Below are 16475 nucleotides of genomic sequence, written 5' to 3' on the forward strand. Positions count from 1 at the left end.
AACTGTAAATCTGAAGAAGCAAACTTGCAATGTGAACTCTCAGTCAGTCCCAAACAAGTCCTGAAATGATTACACAGTCGAGCTGAAGGATTAACCCAAAGAAAAAACTCCAAAATCCTTAGAGTGAGCGTCTGGCACCATATTTTCGGATCGGGAGGATCACTTCTCTCTCGCGGCTTGGCTTTTGAGAGGCGACATTTACACTTGAAGGGTTATTCCGAGCAGGTCATTTCCACTCTTCTGCAGGCTCAACATCCGGCTACCTCTATGGCCTATGTTAGGCTCTGGAAGCTTTTCGAGGCATGGTGCCACCAGAGTGCTTGTGATCCGTTAACAGTGGATGTTTCCCGAGTGCTCAATTTTCTGCAGCAAGGACTTGCAAAGAGTTTGGCGTTCAATTCCCTTCGGGTACAAGTGGTGGCTCTGGGAGCTTTGTGGGGTAGATTTGACGGCCGTTCGCTGGCAGCGCACCCAGACATAGCTCGTTTTCTCAAGCACTTGCGGCCCCCCCCATCCGTGCAGTGTATCCGGATTGGAGTTTGATTCTAGTGCTCAGGGTGCTTTGTTCCACTCCCTTTGAACCTATCCGCAAGGCTTCGTTGAAGGACCTGACTTTGAAGACGGTGTTTTTGGTGGCCATTTGCTCGGCATGTCGGATTTCAGAGTTACAAGCATTGTCGTGTCGAGATCCTTTCCTTCGGATTTACGAGGATAGGGTGTCCTTGCGCACGGTTCCGTCCTTTGTTCTGAAGGTTGTTTCGGCCTTTAATGTCAATCAGTTGGTGGAGCTCCCGGGGTTTCCACACTGGTCTCGAGAGTCTTCTCAGGACAAAGATCTTCATCTTTTGGATGTTCGACGCATCTTATTGCGTTACCTGGAGGTTACCAATGACTTCAGACACTCTGATCATTTATTAATTCTCTTCGGTGGTCCGAAGCAGGGGGACAAGGCATCTAAGGCGACCATTTCTATTTGGATTAAGGAAGCCATTTGTTCCTCTTATATTGCCCAAGGACAGCAGGTGCCTTTGGGTCTTAGAGCTCACTCCACCAGGGCCCAGTCTACATCCTGCGCAGAGTGCCAGTTACTGTCGCCGCAGGAAATTTGTAGGGCGGCAGTGTGGTCCTCTTTGCACACATTTACTAAACATTATCGACTGGACGTTAAGGCACCGGGAGAATCTTCCTTTGGGGAGAGTGTCCTGCATGTGGGTCTTTCGGATTCCCGTCCAGTTTAGGGTGGCTTGGGTACATCCCACTTCTCTGGACTGATCTGGGTATGTTCAAGAAATGAAAATTGGTTCTTACCTGCTAATTTTCGTTCCTGTAATACCACAGATCAGTCCAGAGGCCCACCTCTTATTTCAGATACCGAAAGATTGTCTTTTCTGGACTTTTGCTGTGATTTTGGCAAGTAGCTCCCTTTTGCAGATTTGATTGTTGGAGCTGTTTTGGAGGCTGTTTCTCCAGTTTGATTTTTAAATTGAGGCGAAGGAGTGGATGGTGGTTGTTTTTTTTTATCCCTTCGCTAGTTAGTGTTATTTCTTTGGGCTTGGGTACAGGTCCATACTGAGGGACTGCAGGTGGTACTTGTGTATATATAGCAGTGCCCAAAGCTTTGCTCTCTGACTCCACCAGCTGGTAGGGATACACAACCTACTTCTCTGGACTGATCTGTGGTATTACAGGAACGAAAATTAGCAGGTAAGAACCAATTTTCATTTACCTGCTAATTTTTGTTTCTGAAGTACCACGGATCAGTCCAGACAAGTGGGTTTATGCATCCCTATCAGTAGAAGAAGGCAGAGAATAAAAACTTTGAGGCACTGCTATATAACTGAGAGTGCCTCCTGCAGTCCCTCAGTAATGACCTGTATCCAAGCCAAGATGTCTATCTTAACAAACCCCAATAAACCTGGGGTAAACAGATACTTAAAGGCCGGAGCCTCCTATAAAAAAAAATAAAAAATCTAGGCCCTCTTAACCTGACAGAACACACACTTCTCATTATTCTGAATATATCCCATATCAGCTCAGCAACATCCAGAAGTGAAGAAGTCTTTCGCAAAATGGGGAAGGGTCTCTGGAATGATTCATGGTACTTCAGGAACAAAAATTAGCAGGTAAGAACCAAATTTTCCTTTCCTGTTCGTACCCTGGATCAATCCAGACAAGGGGGATGTACCCAAGCCCCTCTACTCTGGGCGACAACTCGAAAGATCTGTGTGCAACACACTTTCCCCAAAAGACGCCTCCTCTGGCACCCACACATCCAAGCGGTAATGTTTGCGTAAAAGTGTGAGGCAAAGGCCACGTCGTTGCAAGACAAATCTTCTGCAAAGGAAACAGTTAACATTCCGCCCACGAGGATATCTGCACCCTGGTGGAATGTGCTCTCAACCCCTCCGGCACCAACCGACCCTTACAGATGTAAATCGAAGCTATTATCTCTTTCAGCCATCATGCAATAGTGCCCTTAGATGCCTTATTTCCCTTCTTAGCACCTCTGCACAGGACAAAAAGATGATCAGATCTCTGAAAGGCATTTGTCGCCTTAAAATGTCGCAAAATAATTCTGCACCCATCCAGCAAGTGAAGCTCCCTCACCATAGGAGCAACCGCAGACAAATCTGGAAAGGCCGGTAACTCAATCACCAATTAAGGTGAAAGGAGGAAGCCACCCTAGGCAAAAAAGAACTAAGTTCAGATTTCATGCTAGACAAATCTTCTGAATGGGAGAACGCAAACATTTTGCCCCTTTGAGGAAACGAACTACATCCAGGGGAGATGCCAACATTCTTCCCTAGATCCTACCTCAAAGGGAACCTAAGGCTGACACCTGAAACCAAAGGGAATTATAGACCAAACCATAAGTCAAACAGCTTTGCAAAAAAACCCAAAAAAAACTAGAATCTATGAATGACCACTTTCAAAGACTGCACCTTATCCTGTAAATACCAGGATTCAAAGACTCTCCACTTCGTTCCCTGTAAATAGTTACCCAGTTACTGTTTGTTGATGTTTATTTCTTGTATGCAAAGTTTACTGTTCTATGTAATGGCAGTGCCAAAAGTTCTGTATAATGACACTGTCAAAAAGTTTTAGTTATCTGTAAACCGATACGATGTGCAAAAGGCTATCGGTATATAAAAACCTATAAATAAATAAAATAAATAAATAAGCCAAAAACATGGAAGGCTGCCTTACCTGAAGCAAAGTCGCAATTACCGGCTCCGAATAACATTTCATTCGGAGCTGTCACCTATCAAAAGCCAAGCTGCTAGACAGAAGTGATCCTCCCAGTCACAAAATACGGGTCCCTGCCATAACAATCCTGACAAAAGGGGCCAATCGAACGGAACCATGCACCGCCAGACAAAGAAGGTCCGCAAACCATGGCTGGGGGGCCATTTAGGAGCCACCTGAATCACCCTGCCCGAATGAAGCTTGATGCACCGCCACACCTGACCTTCGATAGGCCATGGTGGAAACACGTACAGTAACAGGTGTGTCGGCCATGGGTGAACAAGAGCGTCAACGCCCTCCAATCCGATCTCCCTTCTGCGACTGAAAAACTGATCTCTCTACGCATTTCCTGAAGTCGCCATGAGGCCCACCGCTGGTCTGCCCAGCCTGGCCTGAATCAAGGAGAAGGCCTCTGCCGACAACTCCCACTCCCCCGGATACAGACGAGGAAGTCCACCTACACGTTGTACACTCTTGCTACATGGGAGGCTGCAACTCTTGCCAGATGTTTCTCCACCACAACAAAAAGCTCTTGGACACCTCTTCGTTCTGCCCTGGCGGTTGATATACGCCACTGATGTAGCATTGTCTAATACTCGCACCGCCTTATCTTGAATGAGGGGGAGAAACTCCAGTAAGGCTCTGCGCATTGCCCTGGTTTTCAACTGATTGATGGACCAAATCACCTCCTCTGAAGACCACTTCCCCTGGGCAGATTTTTCTTAACACATCGCACCCCCACCCACCAGAGAGGCTGGCATCCATGGCAACCACCATCCAGTCGGGCACTTCCTGATCCATCCCTTTCTCAAGATTGTGCCAAGAGTGCCACCATGAGAAGCTGGAACTGGCATATTCCAGCAATGGCAAATGAAGCTGAAATGTACCTGAAAGTGGATTCCAAAGGAATAACAGCATCCTCTACAGCAGGCACATGTGAGCAAAGGCCCAAGGAACTAACTCCAGTGTAGAAGCCATGGAACCCAGGACCTGCAAATAATCCCAGACCCGGAACCGCCAGACGCAACAGCCAAAGGATCGCAACTTGACTACTCACTCTGTAGTCAGAAACACCTTCCCCAGCAGCATGCCCTCAGATATTTCAATGACTGGGTCGACTTTAAATGGCTCCTGCCAGATTCGTCACCCAGCCAAATGAATCCAGGAGCTGTCGGAACTGCTGGACTGAGTGACAACACTCCATTTCTGACTTTGCCTGTCCTAACCAATCGTCCAGGTACAGGTGCACCAGGATACCTTCTTTCCTGAGCGCCACCGCCACTACCACCATCACCTTTATGAACGTGCATGGTGCAGCCGCCAACCCAAAGGGAAGGGCGTGAAATTGGAAATGCTCCCCAAGTACCCTGAACCTCAGGAACCGCTGGTGTCCAGCCCGCATGGGGATACGGAGAAAAGTTTCCGACAAGTCCGACACCAGAAACTCCCTTTTGTGCACTGCCACTATCACTGTGCATGACTCTATCCAAAACCGTGGCTTCCGGAGGGCAGCATTGACCTACTGCAGATCAAGAATGGGCCAAAAAGTCCCCTCCTTTTTGGGCACCGCGAAGTACACAGAGTATTGACCCTGTCCCCTCTCCAGAGGGGGCACTGGAACAATGGCTGCATGAGATGTAGCCATTGCAACGCCTCCGCACCACCTCTCACTTGGCCCAGGAGACATAGTGAGAGATTACAAAGGTGTCCCTGAGCGGACAAGAAAATCCCAAGGTATAGCTGACTCTCACCACCTCCAGGACCCACTGGTCCAATGTGATCTTGGTCCATTCCTCATAAAAGAGGGACAGCCTTCCTCCACTAGCCTCTGGAGAGGAGCAGACCAGCCTGCTTTCAATGACCAATCTTACTTCCGCCTTCCCCTTGGGGCCTGCGTTGGGTTCCAATAGACTGCTGCCTGCCCGAACTCTGTTTTGTTTTGTTTTTTTCTGCACCGCTGCCCAGGGCTCCTGCTAGTGCAAAACTGCCTCGCTTCTCAGAATCAAACTCACGGAGCAAAAAAAATTTCTTGGGGGTTTTCTTGTCCTCTGGCAACTAATTATCCTTTGACTCTGCCAATTGCTTCATGAGCTGCTGCAAATCCTGTCCAAATAGCAGCTTTCCCTTGAAGGGGAGGTTCAACAGCTGGGCATCCGTCAACCAATTTCATTGCCATAGGAATCTCCTCGCAGCTACTGCCGAGACCCTACCTCTGGCAGAAGCATGGATCATATTATACCGAGCATCAGCCACAGAGAGGCCACTCCCGCCTCCAAGTGGGTTGCCTGCACTGCCTCAGTCACAGTCCCTTACCGCTTGCCATGTGCCTTCTGCACCCGGAACACACAGGCTCTCTGCATCTAACTTCCGCACACTGCGGCACAAAGACTCCAAGCCGAAACCTCAAACAGTCTTTCAGCAAGATCTCCAGTTTCCGAGCCTGGACAACTTTTAGAGCTGCCGCTCCGGCTACCAGAATGGATGCTTTCTTAGCGATCACCGACACGACTGCATCCACCTTCGGAACTCTCTAGGACTCCAAGATCTGCTCCAGCCAGGGGTATAGCTTCGCCATAGCTCCCTCAACCTCTAGGCCCACCTCAGGAGATTTCCCCTCCTTATCTACCAGCTTCGGGAACAGAAAGGCCTTGGGGGAGGTCTCCTTAATTCCCTCAGGAATGGGTCACCCCTTCATTATCTGAGTCCTCCCAGGTTTGTTCCAGCAAGGGATATGGCTTAGCCATAGCTCTGGCTAGTTTCAGGCCTGCTTCGGGAGACTTCCAATCCCGATCCACTAACTTCTTCACCTTCTTGGGTAAAGGAAAAACCGCTTCAGAAAGCCCCCACAGTCCCTCTAGGACTGGGTTCACCCCCTAATCCCCAAATCTTCCATCGCCTGGGGAACTAGCACACCTAACTCCTCTCTACGCAACAACTGAACTACCCGAGGGCAGTCACCCTCAGCAGTCAGACTTCATCGAAAAGGTTCCACTAAATCACTGACTGGGTCCTTGTCTGGCTCCACTGCAGTACCCTGCCGCTGATCGGGCCCATCCGACTCGCCTGACATATCCCCATCCTCAGCCGTGGACCGTCCCAGCCCAAGGAGACACAGGATCCCTCCAGAGCCCACCTGCTTTCCCCCTTAGTCATAAGGGGTTTCCTGGGTAGCGGGCGCCTGGATCCTGCCTCCTTCTCTGCCAAAGAGGCCTTGTGAAAAAGCAGCACAAGATCCACTGAAAACTTCTGAATCAGAAGAGGACAGATCCTGCCCATCATCCCCCCTGGCCCCCCCCCCCCCTTCCCTGCCACCAGCAGGGCTTAAAATGACGGGCAAAAGCAGGGGAGGAGAGTCCCGAGACTCTGAAGCAGACTCTTAGCTCCTGCCATGTGCTCTCAAAATGTCTGCCAGTGCTTCCAACCCCCCTCCCCCCGGGGCCTGCAGCCCCGGCCCGGCCAACGCATGGGCCAACCACCCCCCCGATGGGCCCGTGGAGGTCCTAGCCCCTCCTGAAGCACCCTCTGCGCACAACGTGGTTATACTGCACACCACAGCCGAGGCAACTTTTCCTGTGCTAAGTGGGCATCAGCCTGAATCGCAGTCGGCCCTAAAAATAGCCCCTGCCACTGAACAGACCCTGCCGGCGGCGCATCCCCGATGCTAAGTGAGCCCCCCGGCCCGGCGATTGGGAGGTTTTTGCCCTCACTCACCCGGCCCTGCCTCCCAGCAAATCAGCATCTGAGCAGCTCCCTTCACAGCGTCTTTTTTTTTTTTCCTCAAAGGCACAGACACCGAATAAAGAAAATAACCAGCAAACAAGGAAAGCACAAAGAAAAGGGCTACTTCCGGATGCAGAGGGAGCACACTCTGGAGGTAAAGACTCAGGAGGGGGTGAGGGAACCAGGACCCCTGGCTTTCACCGCCCCTGACTGATAAGGGCTGAGCTAGCTCAGGGGTCACCAATCCCCCGCTTGCCCTGCTCCACCCAAGGGATGGACCACGAAGGACCCTAACACCTCAGAGAGCCTTCCAAGAATCTTGTCTTCCTTTTTTTTTTTTTAATCAAACTCCAAACAGCAGGTTTGCCCCTGTACCATCTGCTGGAGACAGAGAAATACTGAGGGAACTGGAGGTGGCATACTCGGTTATGTAGCAGTGCGTCAAAGTTTTTATTCTTTGCCTCCATCTGCTGGTAGGGATGCATAAACCCACTTGTCTGGACTAATCCAGGGTACGAACAGGAAATAATTACTCATACAGGATGTTGCACATGAGCTTTCACATCTGAAGAGGGAACCTGTTTTCATTCAAATAAAAAGTAACTGCATAATCATATATCAGCAATTGTTTTGGGTTGTTTTTTTAATGAAGAGGTCAAATTGACACGAACAAAATATTGGTGCTCTCAGTATTCCAGACCTTCTCTATAATTGTACATATATGCATCAAAACAAGTTTAAACACCAATGTTTTCCAAACCTTTAATGCCCAAGGCACTCCTAAATTAACAAAAATGTTATGTGCCACACCAGCCTACACAGTGCATACATGGAGAGGACTCATATGGCTAAAAAATAGTGATAGGAAAGCACTGCATGGGCCCTAACCAAACCAGGGGCATTGAACTTCCAGTTTTAAAAAATGCAAGCTATAGACTTTAAAAATTTCAGTTATGCACATCGCATACAATTCTCTTGTTATCTATGCAGAGGTTTCCAGGCTTCTGGTATGTTGGGCTATCTGTATATCAAGTTTGATTGTTGAACCAACCCAATACAATGCTTTCCAGCAAGCAATATTTGGGCATTCTGTGCTTTTCATTGGCTCTAACCCCAGGTACTGTTGGGTTTTTTAATTGTATTTAGATCTTTTTTTTTTGTTTAATATCAAAGCTGAAGTTTGAAGGACACCAACAGCAGAATACAAAAGCAGTGATTGTCGAGTGCTGTGTAAAACAGGGTTCTTAACTGGTGTGTGAGACACACCAGTGTGTTGCCATTAAAACGCAGGTGTGTCGCCACACTTCCCGGTCCCCTGTGGCCCAGCTCCTCCCCCTGCCCCAACAAAAATGGAACTCTACCTCTGCCCGGGCTCAAAATGCTGATAGCCTGGGGAGAACACGGCAGGACAGCTGGAGTCAGCAACACCAGCATAGTCTCTCCTTTCCACCACGGCCCCCCGCCCCCCCAGAAGAGGAAGTGGGAGTGCAGCGGTAAAGTGCATGGTCCGAAGAAAAGCCATGCAGCCAGAGCAAAATGAGGAGCATCGTCAGCCCCATGGCCAATGGGACTCCTTTATCAAAGCCGCAATGGCTAGAAGATGAGGAGGTTGTTGCTGCCACTAGTTCAGTGGGGAGAGTGAGTGAGCAAGCATGTGTTTGAGATTTTGTGTGTGTGAGTGTGTGTGAGACAGCATGTATGTAAGTGAGTGACTGAAAGCCTGTATGTGTAAGTGTGTGATTAAGAACCTGTGTGGGTGATTGAAAGCCTTCGTGTATGACAGTGACAGTATGTATGTAAGTGATTGGGAACCTGTATGTGTAAGTGAGAGAGAGCATGTGTATGTATGATTAAGAGCCTGAGTGTATAAGAGAAAGAGACAGCATATGTGTAATTGCGTGATTGAGAGCCCATGTAAGTGAGAAAGTGTGTGTAACTGTGTGATTGAAAGCCTTTGTGTAAATAAGAGAGAGAGAGAGAGAGAGAGAACATTGTGTGATTGAGAGACTGGTCAGAGAGGTGACGTGTGCATCTGTGAGAAAGACTGATCAGGGATGCAGGTGTGTGTATGTGAGAGAGAGGCTGGTCAGGGAGATGACTGGTGCTTGATGGTCAGAAACTGGTCCTTCTGTGTGACTAGTGTATGTGTGTGTGTGTGAAAGAGAAAGAGAGAGAGACAAACTGGTTGTGGTCCCGAAGGAAGAGGACCATGAGGACAGTTTCAGCAGCTACTGCTGCTTCTGGTGGGGCCTGCAAGGGAAAGGAGAAGGAGAAATGCTAGAGAGGGTAATTAAAGGTGGCTTTTTAAGTTCATTTTCCTTGACTGACTGCAATTTTAATTATTGGGTATTATGTAGTGAGCCTGCTGTTTTGAAATATTGTATTGGCGTTTGGAGAATTTTTAATAATTTGTAAGAGTTTTTAATTGTTAGATGTTATTCTGTTCATCAGCTGTTTTGAAACATTTATTCATATAGTTTTACAATTATTTCTGTGTGGGAATCTATAGTACCTTGGCTTTTCTTTTTTCCTAATTGGAGGTGTATTGGTGTTTAGGATCTGGTTTAATATTTGTAGTGTTGCCTTTTTATAGATATTGTTGTTCCATTTGAGTGCATGTCATAATGCAGGTACAACTTTGTGCAGATACGCTTGTGTGCATTATTGCACATCCTGGTACTATGTTAGGTGCTATATTTCTGTTTCCATTTCTCCAGTTTTGTACTGCATGCAGAGTGTCTTTTTTGGGTCTCCATTATTTGTAATTTTTAGTTGTTCTGTACTTGGTGAAGGTCAATTTTGTGTGTATGACCAAGGAGAGGGATTTAATTAGCATGCAGGCTAGTAAAATACCTCAACTTTTTTGTTGTGTTTTCTCAATAGGTCATGCATTGATGGTAAACTGCTATCTTTTTATGAGTAGGGCTACGCCTGGTAATAGAGGGCGTTTGTATCGCTGTTATTGAGATAACACCAGAATATATTTTTTGTATAGTGAGTTGTACGAGGAATGTTCTAGTTCTGCTTTATACCCATTGCTGAGGGTTGGTGGTGGGGTTCCCCTGGATGCAAAGTAAACATTTAGCCTTGTGACTGTCATGTGTTCAGTGTGTCACATATGTGAAAACTAATCAGGTGTGTCCCGACAGAAAAAAAGGTTGAGAACTACTGGTGTAAAACTAGTGAAATAAAAACTGGTGAACTAATAGCTTCTCAGGACAGTGGATGCAAGACAAAAGAAATAAAGTATGCAAGTATCTGAATGAAGAAAATAATTCTAATCACATCTAATGTATTGCAGCAATACAAAGATATAGTAAAAGAAAGGTAGAATTGTGACACTAGCCCTTCATCAGGATCAGCTATGAATTTACCTGTCACACATTATTTAGGGTACAAATTAAAATGTGTGCACATATGCTCGGTGTAGTTCGAGTCGCTTTACCCTACTAAAGCAACACTGCTAAAAGGTTATTTCATTTACTAATTATTATATTGACTCTCTGATTTACAGCTCTTATAATTCCCTTTACACCATGCATCATCTTTTTCCCCATCATTATTTAATCAAATCCAGAGATAAGAAGCGACGATATTCTTCCGTCCTTCCCTCCAGGATTTAAAGGGTCCCTTGGCCTTTTACACAATCTTTGGAGGGGAGGACGGGGTTAAGAGCATGCGGCCCATTTTGCTGCCGGGTGGGGCAGCTACGCAGCTTCTCTGACAAAAGTGAGACAGCGCGCGGCAAGAACGCGGAACTGAACAGTGCACAGAACTCCTTCCCCGGACTCACCCGCAACAATGCAGCCGATCAACAACAGCACCAATATTGTCACGTGACAGCAGCCGGGTGACAGCTGATTAGTCACGTGATCATGTCCTCGGACCCCCCCCCCTCCTCCCTCCCCCCCGAAGAGTGGCACTCATGGGAAGTAATGTTACCAGCTTGGACTACTCTTCCCACCGATATGAGGAAAAACATTTTTGTGGTAATTTGGCTAGTTTTAGGCTGGGCGATCAGCTGAATGCTAGCAGCTTTCTATGCTACTATCGACTTTTTTTTTCTTTGCCTGGGGCAGCCCAGCCGGTAGTCGCAGAGTGATGACTTAAGGGCAACTGCCTATCAGAGGTGACAGGAACAGCAAGGCAGCTGCAGAACACGGAAGGAAGGAAGAAGCATGCTGTCAGGCAGAGCTCTTCCAACCCCCGAGCTCATAACCAAGCAATTTACTTTTCTTAACGAGAAATAAGCGATTGCAATAAAACCCAGCCACATAGGAAACAGGAAAATCGAGCCTGACTCCTTGCCTGCAGTTATAGAGCTTAGAGATCCCTGCAAGTTTCAGAATCATACCGGAAAAGAGAGCAGAAGGAAGTTGTGAGATCACTAGCCAGCTACAGGGGATAGGGAGGAAGAAAACAGCGTTTTCCCCTGCCTGGGGAACAGCCCCTTTTTCTTTCCATCAATTAAAAGGACTCCCCCCCCCCCCCCCCCCCCCAAAAAAAAAACAAAAAACAAAAAAACACTTGCAGCAGCAAGGGTTTGTTTTGTTTTTTTTTTTAGTTTTTTTTGTGCGCACTATTCCTCTTCCTCTCCCCTTCACGTTTAACCCCTTTTCTTTTACAGCAGAAGTTCTCCTGAGGCTCCACTGACGGAGCGGGAGGTACGGCAAGTCCTACAGCCTGTGAAAGAACCGTAACGGTCAGGTAATGGGTGAGGAATCAGTTGCTATTAACTGTTAATGCTGGATTTCCACCCTCCAGCCTGCTCCCTTCTCTCCCGCTCTCACCTTTAAGTTTGGAAAGCTCAAACACGCCCCTTTCAGTCACAGGAACTCCACCGAGGTGGGCCATGGTTTAATAATTGCACTGTTTTGTGTTTTCTGCTTCTCTCTCCACAGTGCACGTCCCTCATTAGATTGCCTTTCTTTCCCGTTTCACACAGGGAATCTGCAAGTTGAGCCAGCACCAGCCCAGGTACTGGCTGCTTCATTTATTAAACCTCGCTTGTTTTCCCTTGGCTACACTGTCCTGCTCTAATGTGAAGAGCTGGGAATAGGGTTCCTCTTCTCCCTTTGTTCTTTTAGCCAGTTATGTCTCTGAAGGAAGAAGATCCCACTCACTTTCTCTCTAAAATGTAATTTTCCCTCTTCTAATCCCCACTTTATTGTTGCTAGCTATAGTAGCCCTTTTTTTCAGATTCCCTCTCCTTGTTATTAATTATCCCTCCCCCCTTTACTCTGTTCTAAAACTTTTCACTCAAAACTTCACATCTGAACATGGCCAAACCAGCCATCCTTCAGGAGGGCATTTTAAGCACCCTCTCTCTTACCCCAGAAATAGTGGCCAAAATGGGAGCACTATTTTCCCAGCCTCACTCAACCCCAAAGCTAGAGGCCAAGATGGGAGTAACAGCCTTGTATAGGGTTACCAACTTTTTCCACAGCCCAGGACTGGACACTTAAGGACTGAGAGGGTGGCACCCCACCCCTCCCCCACATTTGCATACATTGGCATAAAATAAAATCAAGAAATATAAATAAAAAGAAAAACTAACTCAACACAGTTGATGAACTGATTATCCAGTTGGTATATTTAAAAAAGTTTTTAAACAGCAACTTTTTTCAAAATAGCAGACATGTCAATTTACACCCATTAATTAAAACTGATTAAGAATACCCCACTCCCCATACCAGTGAATTCTAGAGACAATGTAATTATTGCGGATGTACAGTGTGCGTAGACTTATCTCTCTCTCTCTCTCACACACACTCTAAAACAAGGATATCCAAACTCAGTCATCAAGGGCCTCAATCCAGTCAGGTTTTTAGGATTGCCACGGTGAATATTTAATTTTTATATTCTGCTTTTTGACGCTTCAAAGCGGATTACATTTGGTTACTGTAGTTATTTCTCTATCCCCAGATAACTCACAATCTAAGAGGCTCATTCATCAGATCACGTTAGGGCATTATTGCACGCGTTAGGGCCCTAACGCATGTGATAAATACTGCATTGCGAAATAGTATGCAGTTTTAAAATTAGTAGTTTATTGGGAGGATTTTGGGTGGAGTAAATGGAAACGAGGGCCACTTAACGTTGTGGGCAATAAAGTAACGCATAGCAACGCAGGTTTTAACGCTGGAAATAACTACACCTTTTTCTGTGCGTTAGGCCTGCGATACCTGTGTGTTACGCCCGAAACAGGATTTCCCTGTACATACCCAGATCAGTCCAGACTTTCTGGGTTTTGCCTCTCTGCCAGCAAATGGAGACAGAGAAAGTTTCACTGACATTGTACATAACCCAGTGTGCCATCTGCAGTCCCTCAGTATTTCTCTGTCTCCAGGAGATGGTAGATGGTGTAAAACATGCAGTCTGGAGAGAGAGCAAAAAAAAAAGATTAAAAAACAAATTTCTGGATCCTCCCAGATAGTTGTGAGGTCCTGGTGGGACCATCCCCCCTGATTTGAGGCAGATGGGCAGGGGGTTGGTAACCATTATAGCTTGGTCCGGAGGTCTGTGGGGGTGGACATCTGGTGGTCCAGCTCCCTCATTCCCCCACAAAACAGCGGTGGAACATGCTGATAGTTCTACACTGCAAGCCCAGTAGAGCAGGAAAGTATCCCTTTTATACAGTTTGTCCTGGGCTGGGTCATTAAAAGTTTGGCAAAAGGAGACTGTTATAGTGGTCTGGCTCTTTTCTGATCTGCCATGTGGCCTGGAACCTGAACCTGAACCTGAACCTCTGCATCAAAAGAAAGTATTGGTTTCTATGCATCTTTATTTGTTCTCGGAGAGCGAAAAAAAAAAAGAGAACAAGTTGAAGGAATCTGTGTAGCATCAAGGTTCCGAGGGGGGGTGGCGACAGCAGGGAAGCTACCTCAGCAGCTTAGGGAGCTCAGCAATGGGGTTTTTCATCAGCTTCTCTGCCTGCGGAGGTGACCAGGTATTGGCTCCGTGGCGCTGAAGCACTGTTCCCCCTACTTGCTGTTGAGGTGGTGCGGGGAGGAACAGAGAGTCCTTGCAGCAAAATCGTTCAGGGATCTGTGTCGAGCATGACCGCACAGATAGGAAAAAGCCTCACGGGTGATGTGGTCTAGTGCTGAGACTTTCCCCGTCAGTGTGAAAACAACAGATATTTTTGATTCCCTAGCAGCTTCGGTGGGAGAAGCAGGGGAATCCCTTCCTCAGCTATCGCCAGAGGTTCCCTGTCCTGCAGAGAGGCTCTTGCACTGAGGAGGAGTCTTTGGTTCTGGTAGAGGTCTTCTACCTGTTTTAATTTGCTTATGTGTAAAGCGGGTTTAGCAACATGCTGGCTCTTGGCCTCAGTCTCCATGGATTCTCGGCCAGACAAGAGGCCGGAGCTGTTGAGAAGCTCTTCAGGCTGATGATTTTCAGTGCGTTGAGGGCACATAGTTTTTTAGGCACTCATCAAGCATGGGGTTGTGCACCTAAATTTTGAAATATATATTTTACAGCGTGAATTTAGCTGGATGCACACTTTGCAGTCACCTGTTAAGTGTACTGCCAGACTAATGGCACCTATAGCTAAGAAATCTAAGCACCTTTCCCTCTGTGGTGCCTCTCATATATTTGGGCATCTCAGCCTGATGTTCCCTCTAAATTGTGCCAGCGCTGCTTAGAGGCTCAGGGAGAATTACCTTCGTATGATTTTACTAAGCCCTGCTCTTCCCAGCCTGATGGGGGCCTGGGTAAACACATGTCAGGAGCGGCGCTTGACCTTGGATCTCTCTTAACTGGTTTGTCGGCGAGGAAAGGTAGCTCAGTGGGCACAGCACAGGTGCCTTCTGGTTTTAGCATGGCTCCTTCTGCCTTTTCTTGGGTGGAATTGTTTTAAGGCTTGCAATCTCTTCCTCAGGTGCAGTCCTTCTCCCTGACCAATCTTGTCAGGTCAGTCACAGGTGGTAACCTCCCACATGCTCGGTTCTGCTATGAAGCGCCAAAGTACACCTAGATCGGCAGCCAGTCTTCCCGATAGGGATCCGGATGGCACGGATGATGAGGCCTACCCTTATTCTGTGGAGGATGGGGAAAATCCTCAGGAACTGGAACCATATAGGACTATGTTGTGGTTCTTTCATAGAGATGAGTTACTGGCTCTAATTTCCCAGACATTAAAGATGCTGGGAGTACCTGGGGCTGATTCAATGCCAGAGCAAGAAAAATCCCATTTTGGTTTCTTAGCATAAAGCCTCTTGTGGAGGCCATTCAAGAATTGATTGAACTTGAGTGGGGCACCCCGGAAGCTAATTTCAAAGAGGGATGGGTCTTGTTAGGCCTGTACCCACTGGATTCAGTGGCAAGAAAACGGTTGAGTTTTCCAAAAGTGGACGTGTTTGGGTGTGCTGTCTACAAGTGGACGACTATCCCTGTGGAGGGAGGAGTAGCCTTGAAGGATGCATACGATAGAAGGATTGAGGCCATTCTTAAGCAAGCATTGGCAATGACCTTACCGATTAGCTTCTTGTTGATCCTTGGTGGCTTGCTCCTGTTTACTTCTCTCCTAGGAGGTCGATGAATCTGGAGTGAATTCCAGGGCAGTTATGGAACCAGAAGCTGCCTTTTTGGCAGATGCGGGCTGCAATTTGGTCTGCAACTCAGCCAAAGGGGTGGCTTCAGTAATAGCGGCCAGGCATCAGTTATGGATGAGAAATTGCTTGTTTGATACGACATCCAAGGTTAACCTTATGAAATTGCCCTTTAAAGGTTCATTCTTCTCTGGGGGAGAGTTGGAGAAACTGGCTAATGAATGGGGGCGAGTCCCTGGTTCCTCAGTTGCCTGAGGATAAGAAGCAGACACCATGCTTCTTTGGCATAAGAGTCATGCTAGGGGATCCAAGCACTTTCAACCTTACAGAGGAGCGACCTTTCAGTAGGTCTGTCCTTTCGTCCCAGGCAGGGCACAGACTCTGGGAGCGGAACCTCCTTAGCCTCCCAATGAAGGTGTGCTGACCTGCCCCCAGGAACAGGAGATAGGGGATTGCCTCTCTCTCTTCAATCAGAGGTAGGTCGAAATCATGTCAGACCAGTAGATCTTGGAGATGAAATGAGATGAATATGCACTGGAGTTTCGCAGTATTCCTCAGGACGTGTTCATGGTGTCTTGTCACTCCCTGCAGAAGAGGCAGGTGATGGAGTGTACATTGTCACGACTCCTCAGTCTGAGGGCTGTGGTAAGACAATATGGGCCCATATTCCATTTATTTATTGCTCGATCAGAAGCAGCATGGATTCACCAGGGGAAGGTCCTGTCAGACGAATCTAATTGATTTCTTTGATGGGGTGACTAGAGAACTGGATCAGGGAAGAGTGCTCGATGTAATTTACTTGGATTTTAGTAAAACTTTTGATACGGTCCCACACAGAAGACTCATCAACAAAATGAGAAGCTTGGGCGACAGCTCCAAGGTATTGGCGTGGATTACAAACTGGTTGACGGATAGAAGACAACGGGTGATGGTAAATGGAACCTACTCTGAAGAGAA

The 16475-nt window shown here is 47.3% G+C and overlaps 2 protein-coding genes across 4 annotated transcripts in view; one reads left to right on the forward strand and one right to left on the reverse strand.

The window, feature by feature from the left end:
• Positions 1-12373, reverse strand: part of GNPDA2 (glucosamine-6-phosphate deaminase 2) — a 75970-nt gene extending 63597 nt beyond the window's left edge. For 2 of the 3 annotated variants that reach the window (XM_029588572.1, XM_029588553.1), the window contains exon 1: positions 11757-12373. In XM_029588572.1, the coding sequence (XP_029444432.1) occupies positions 11757-11820 (64 nt within the window). In that variant the 5' untranslated portion in view covers positions 11821-12373. Of the gene's footprint in view, positions 1-10759; positions 10824-11756 lie in introns of those variants that run through there. The other variant, XM_029588544.1, reaches the window with a different exon arrangement.
• The window catches only part of YIPF7 (Yip1 domain family member 7), a 177891-nt gene continuing 172306 nt past the window's right edge, over positions 10891-16475 (forward strand). The window contains exons 1-3 of the mRNA XM_029588513.1: positions 10891-10955; positions 11594-11673; positions 11868-11943. The gene's annotated coding sequence lies outside the window, so the exon portion shown is untranslated. The remainder of the gene's footprint in view (positions 10956-11593; positions 11674-11867; positions 11944-16475) is intronic.

The sequence above is a fragment of the Rhinatrema bivittatum genome, chromosome 1 (genome assembly GCF_901001135.1).
Source record: "Rhinatrema bivittatum chromosome 1, aRhiBiv1.1, whole genome shotgun sequence".
Classification (NCBI taxonomy): Eukaryota; Metazoa; Chordata; class Amphibia; order Gymnophiona; family Rhinatrematidae; genus Rhinatrema; species Rhinatrema bivittatum.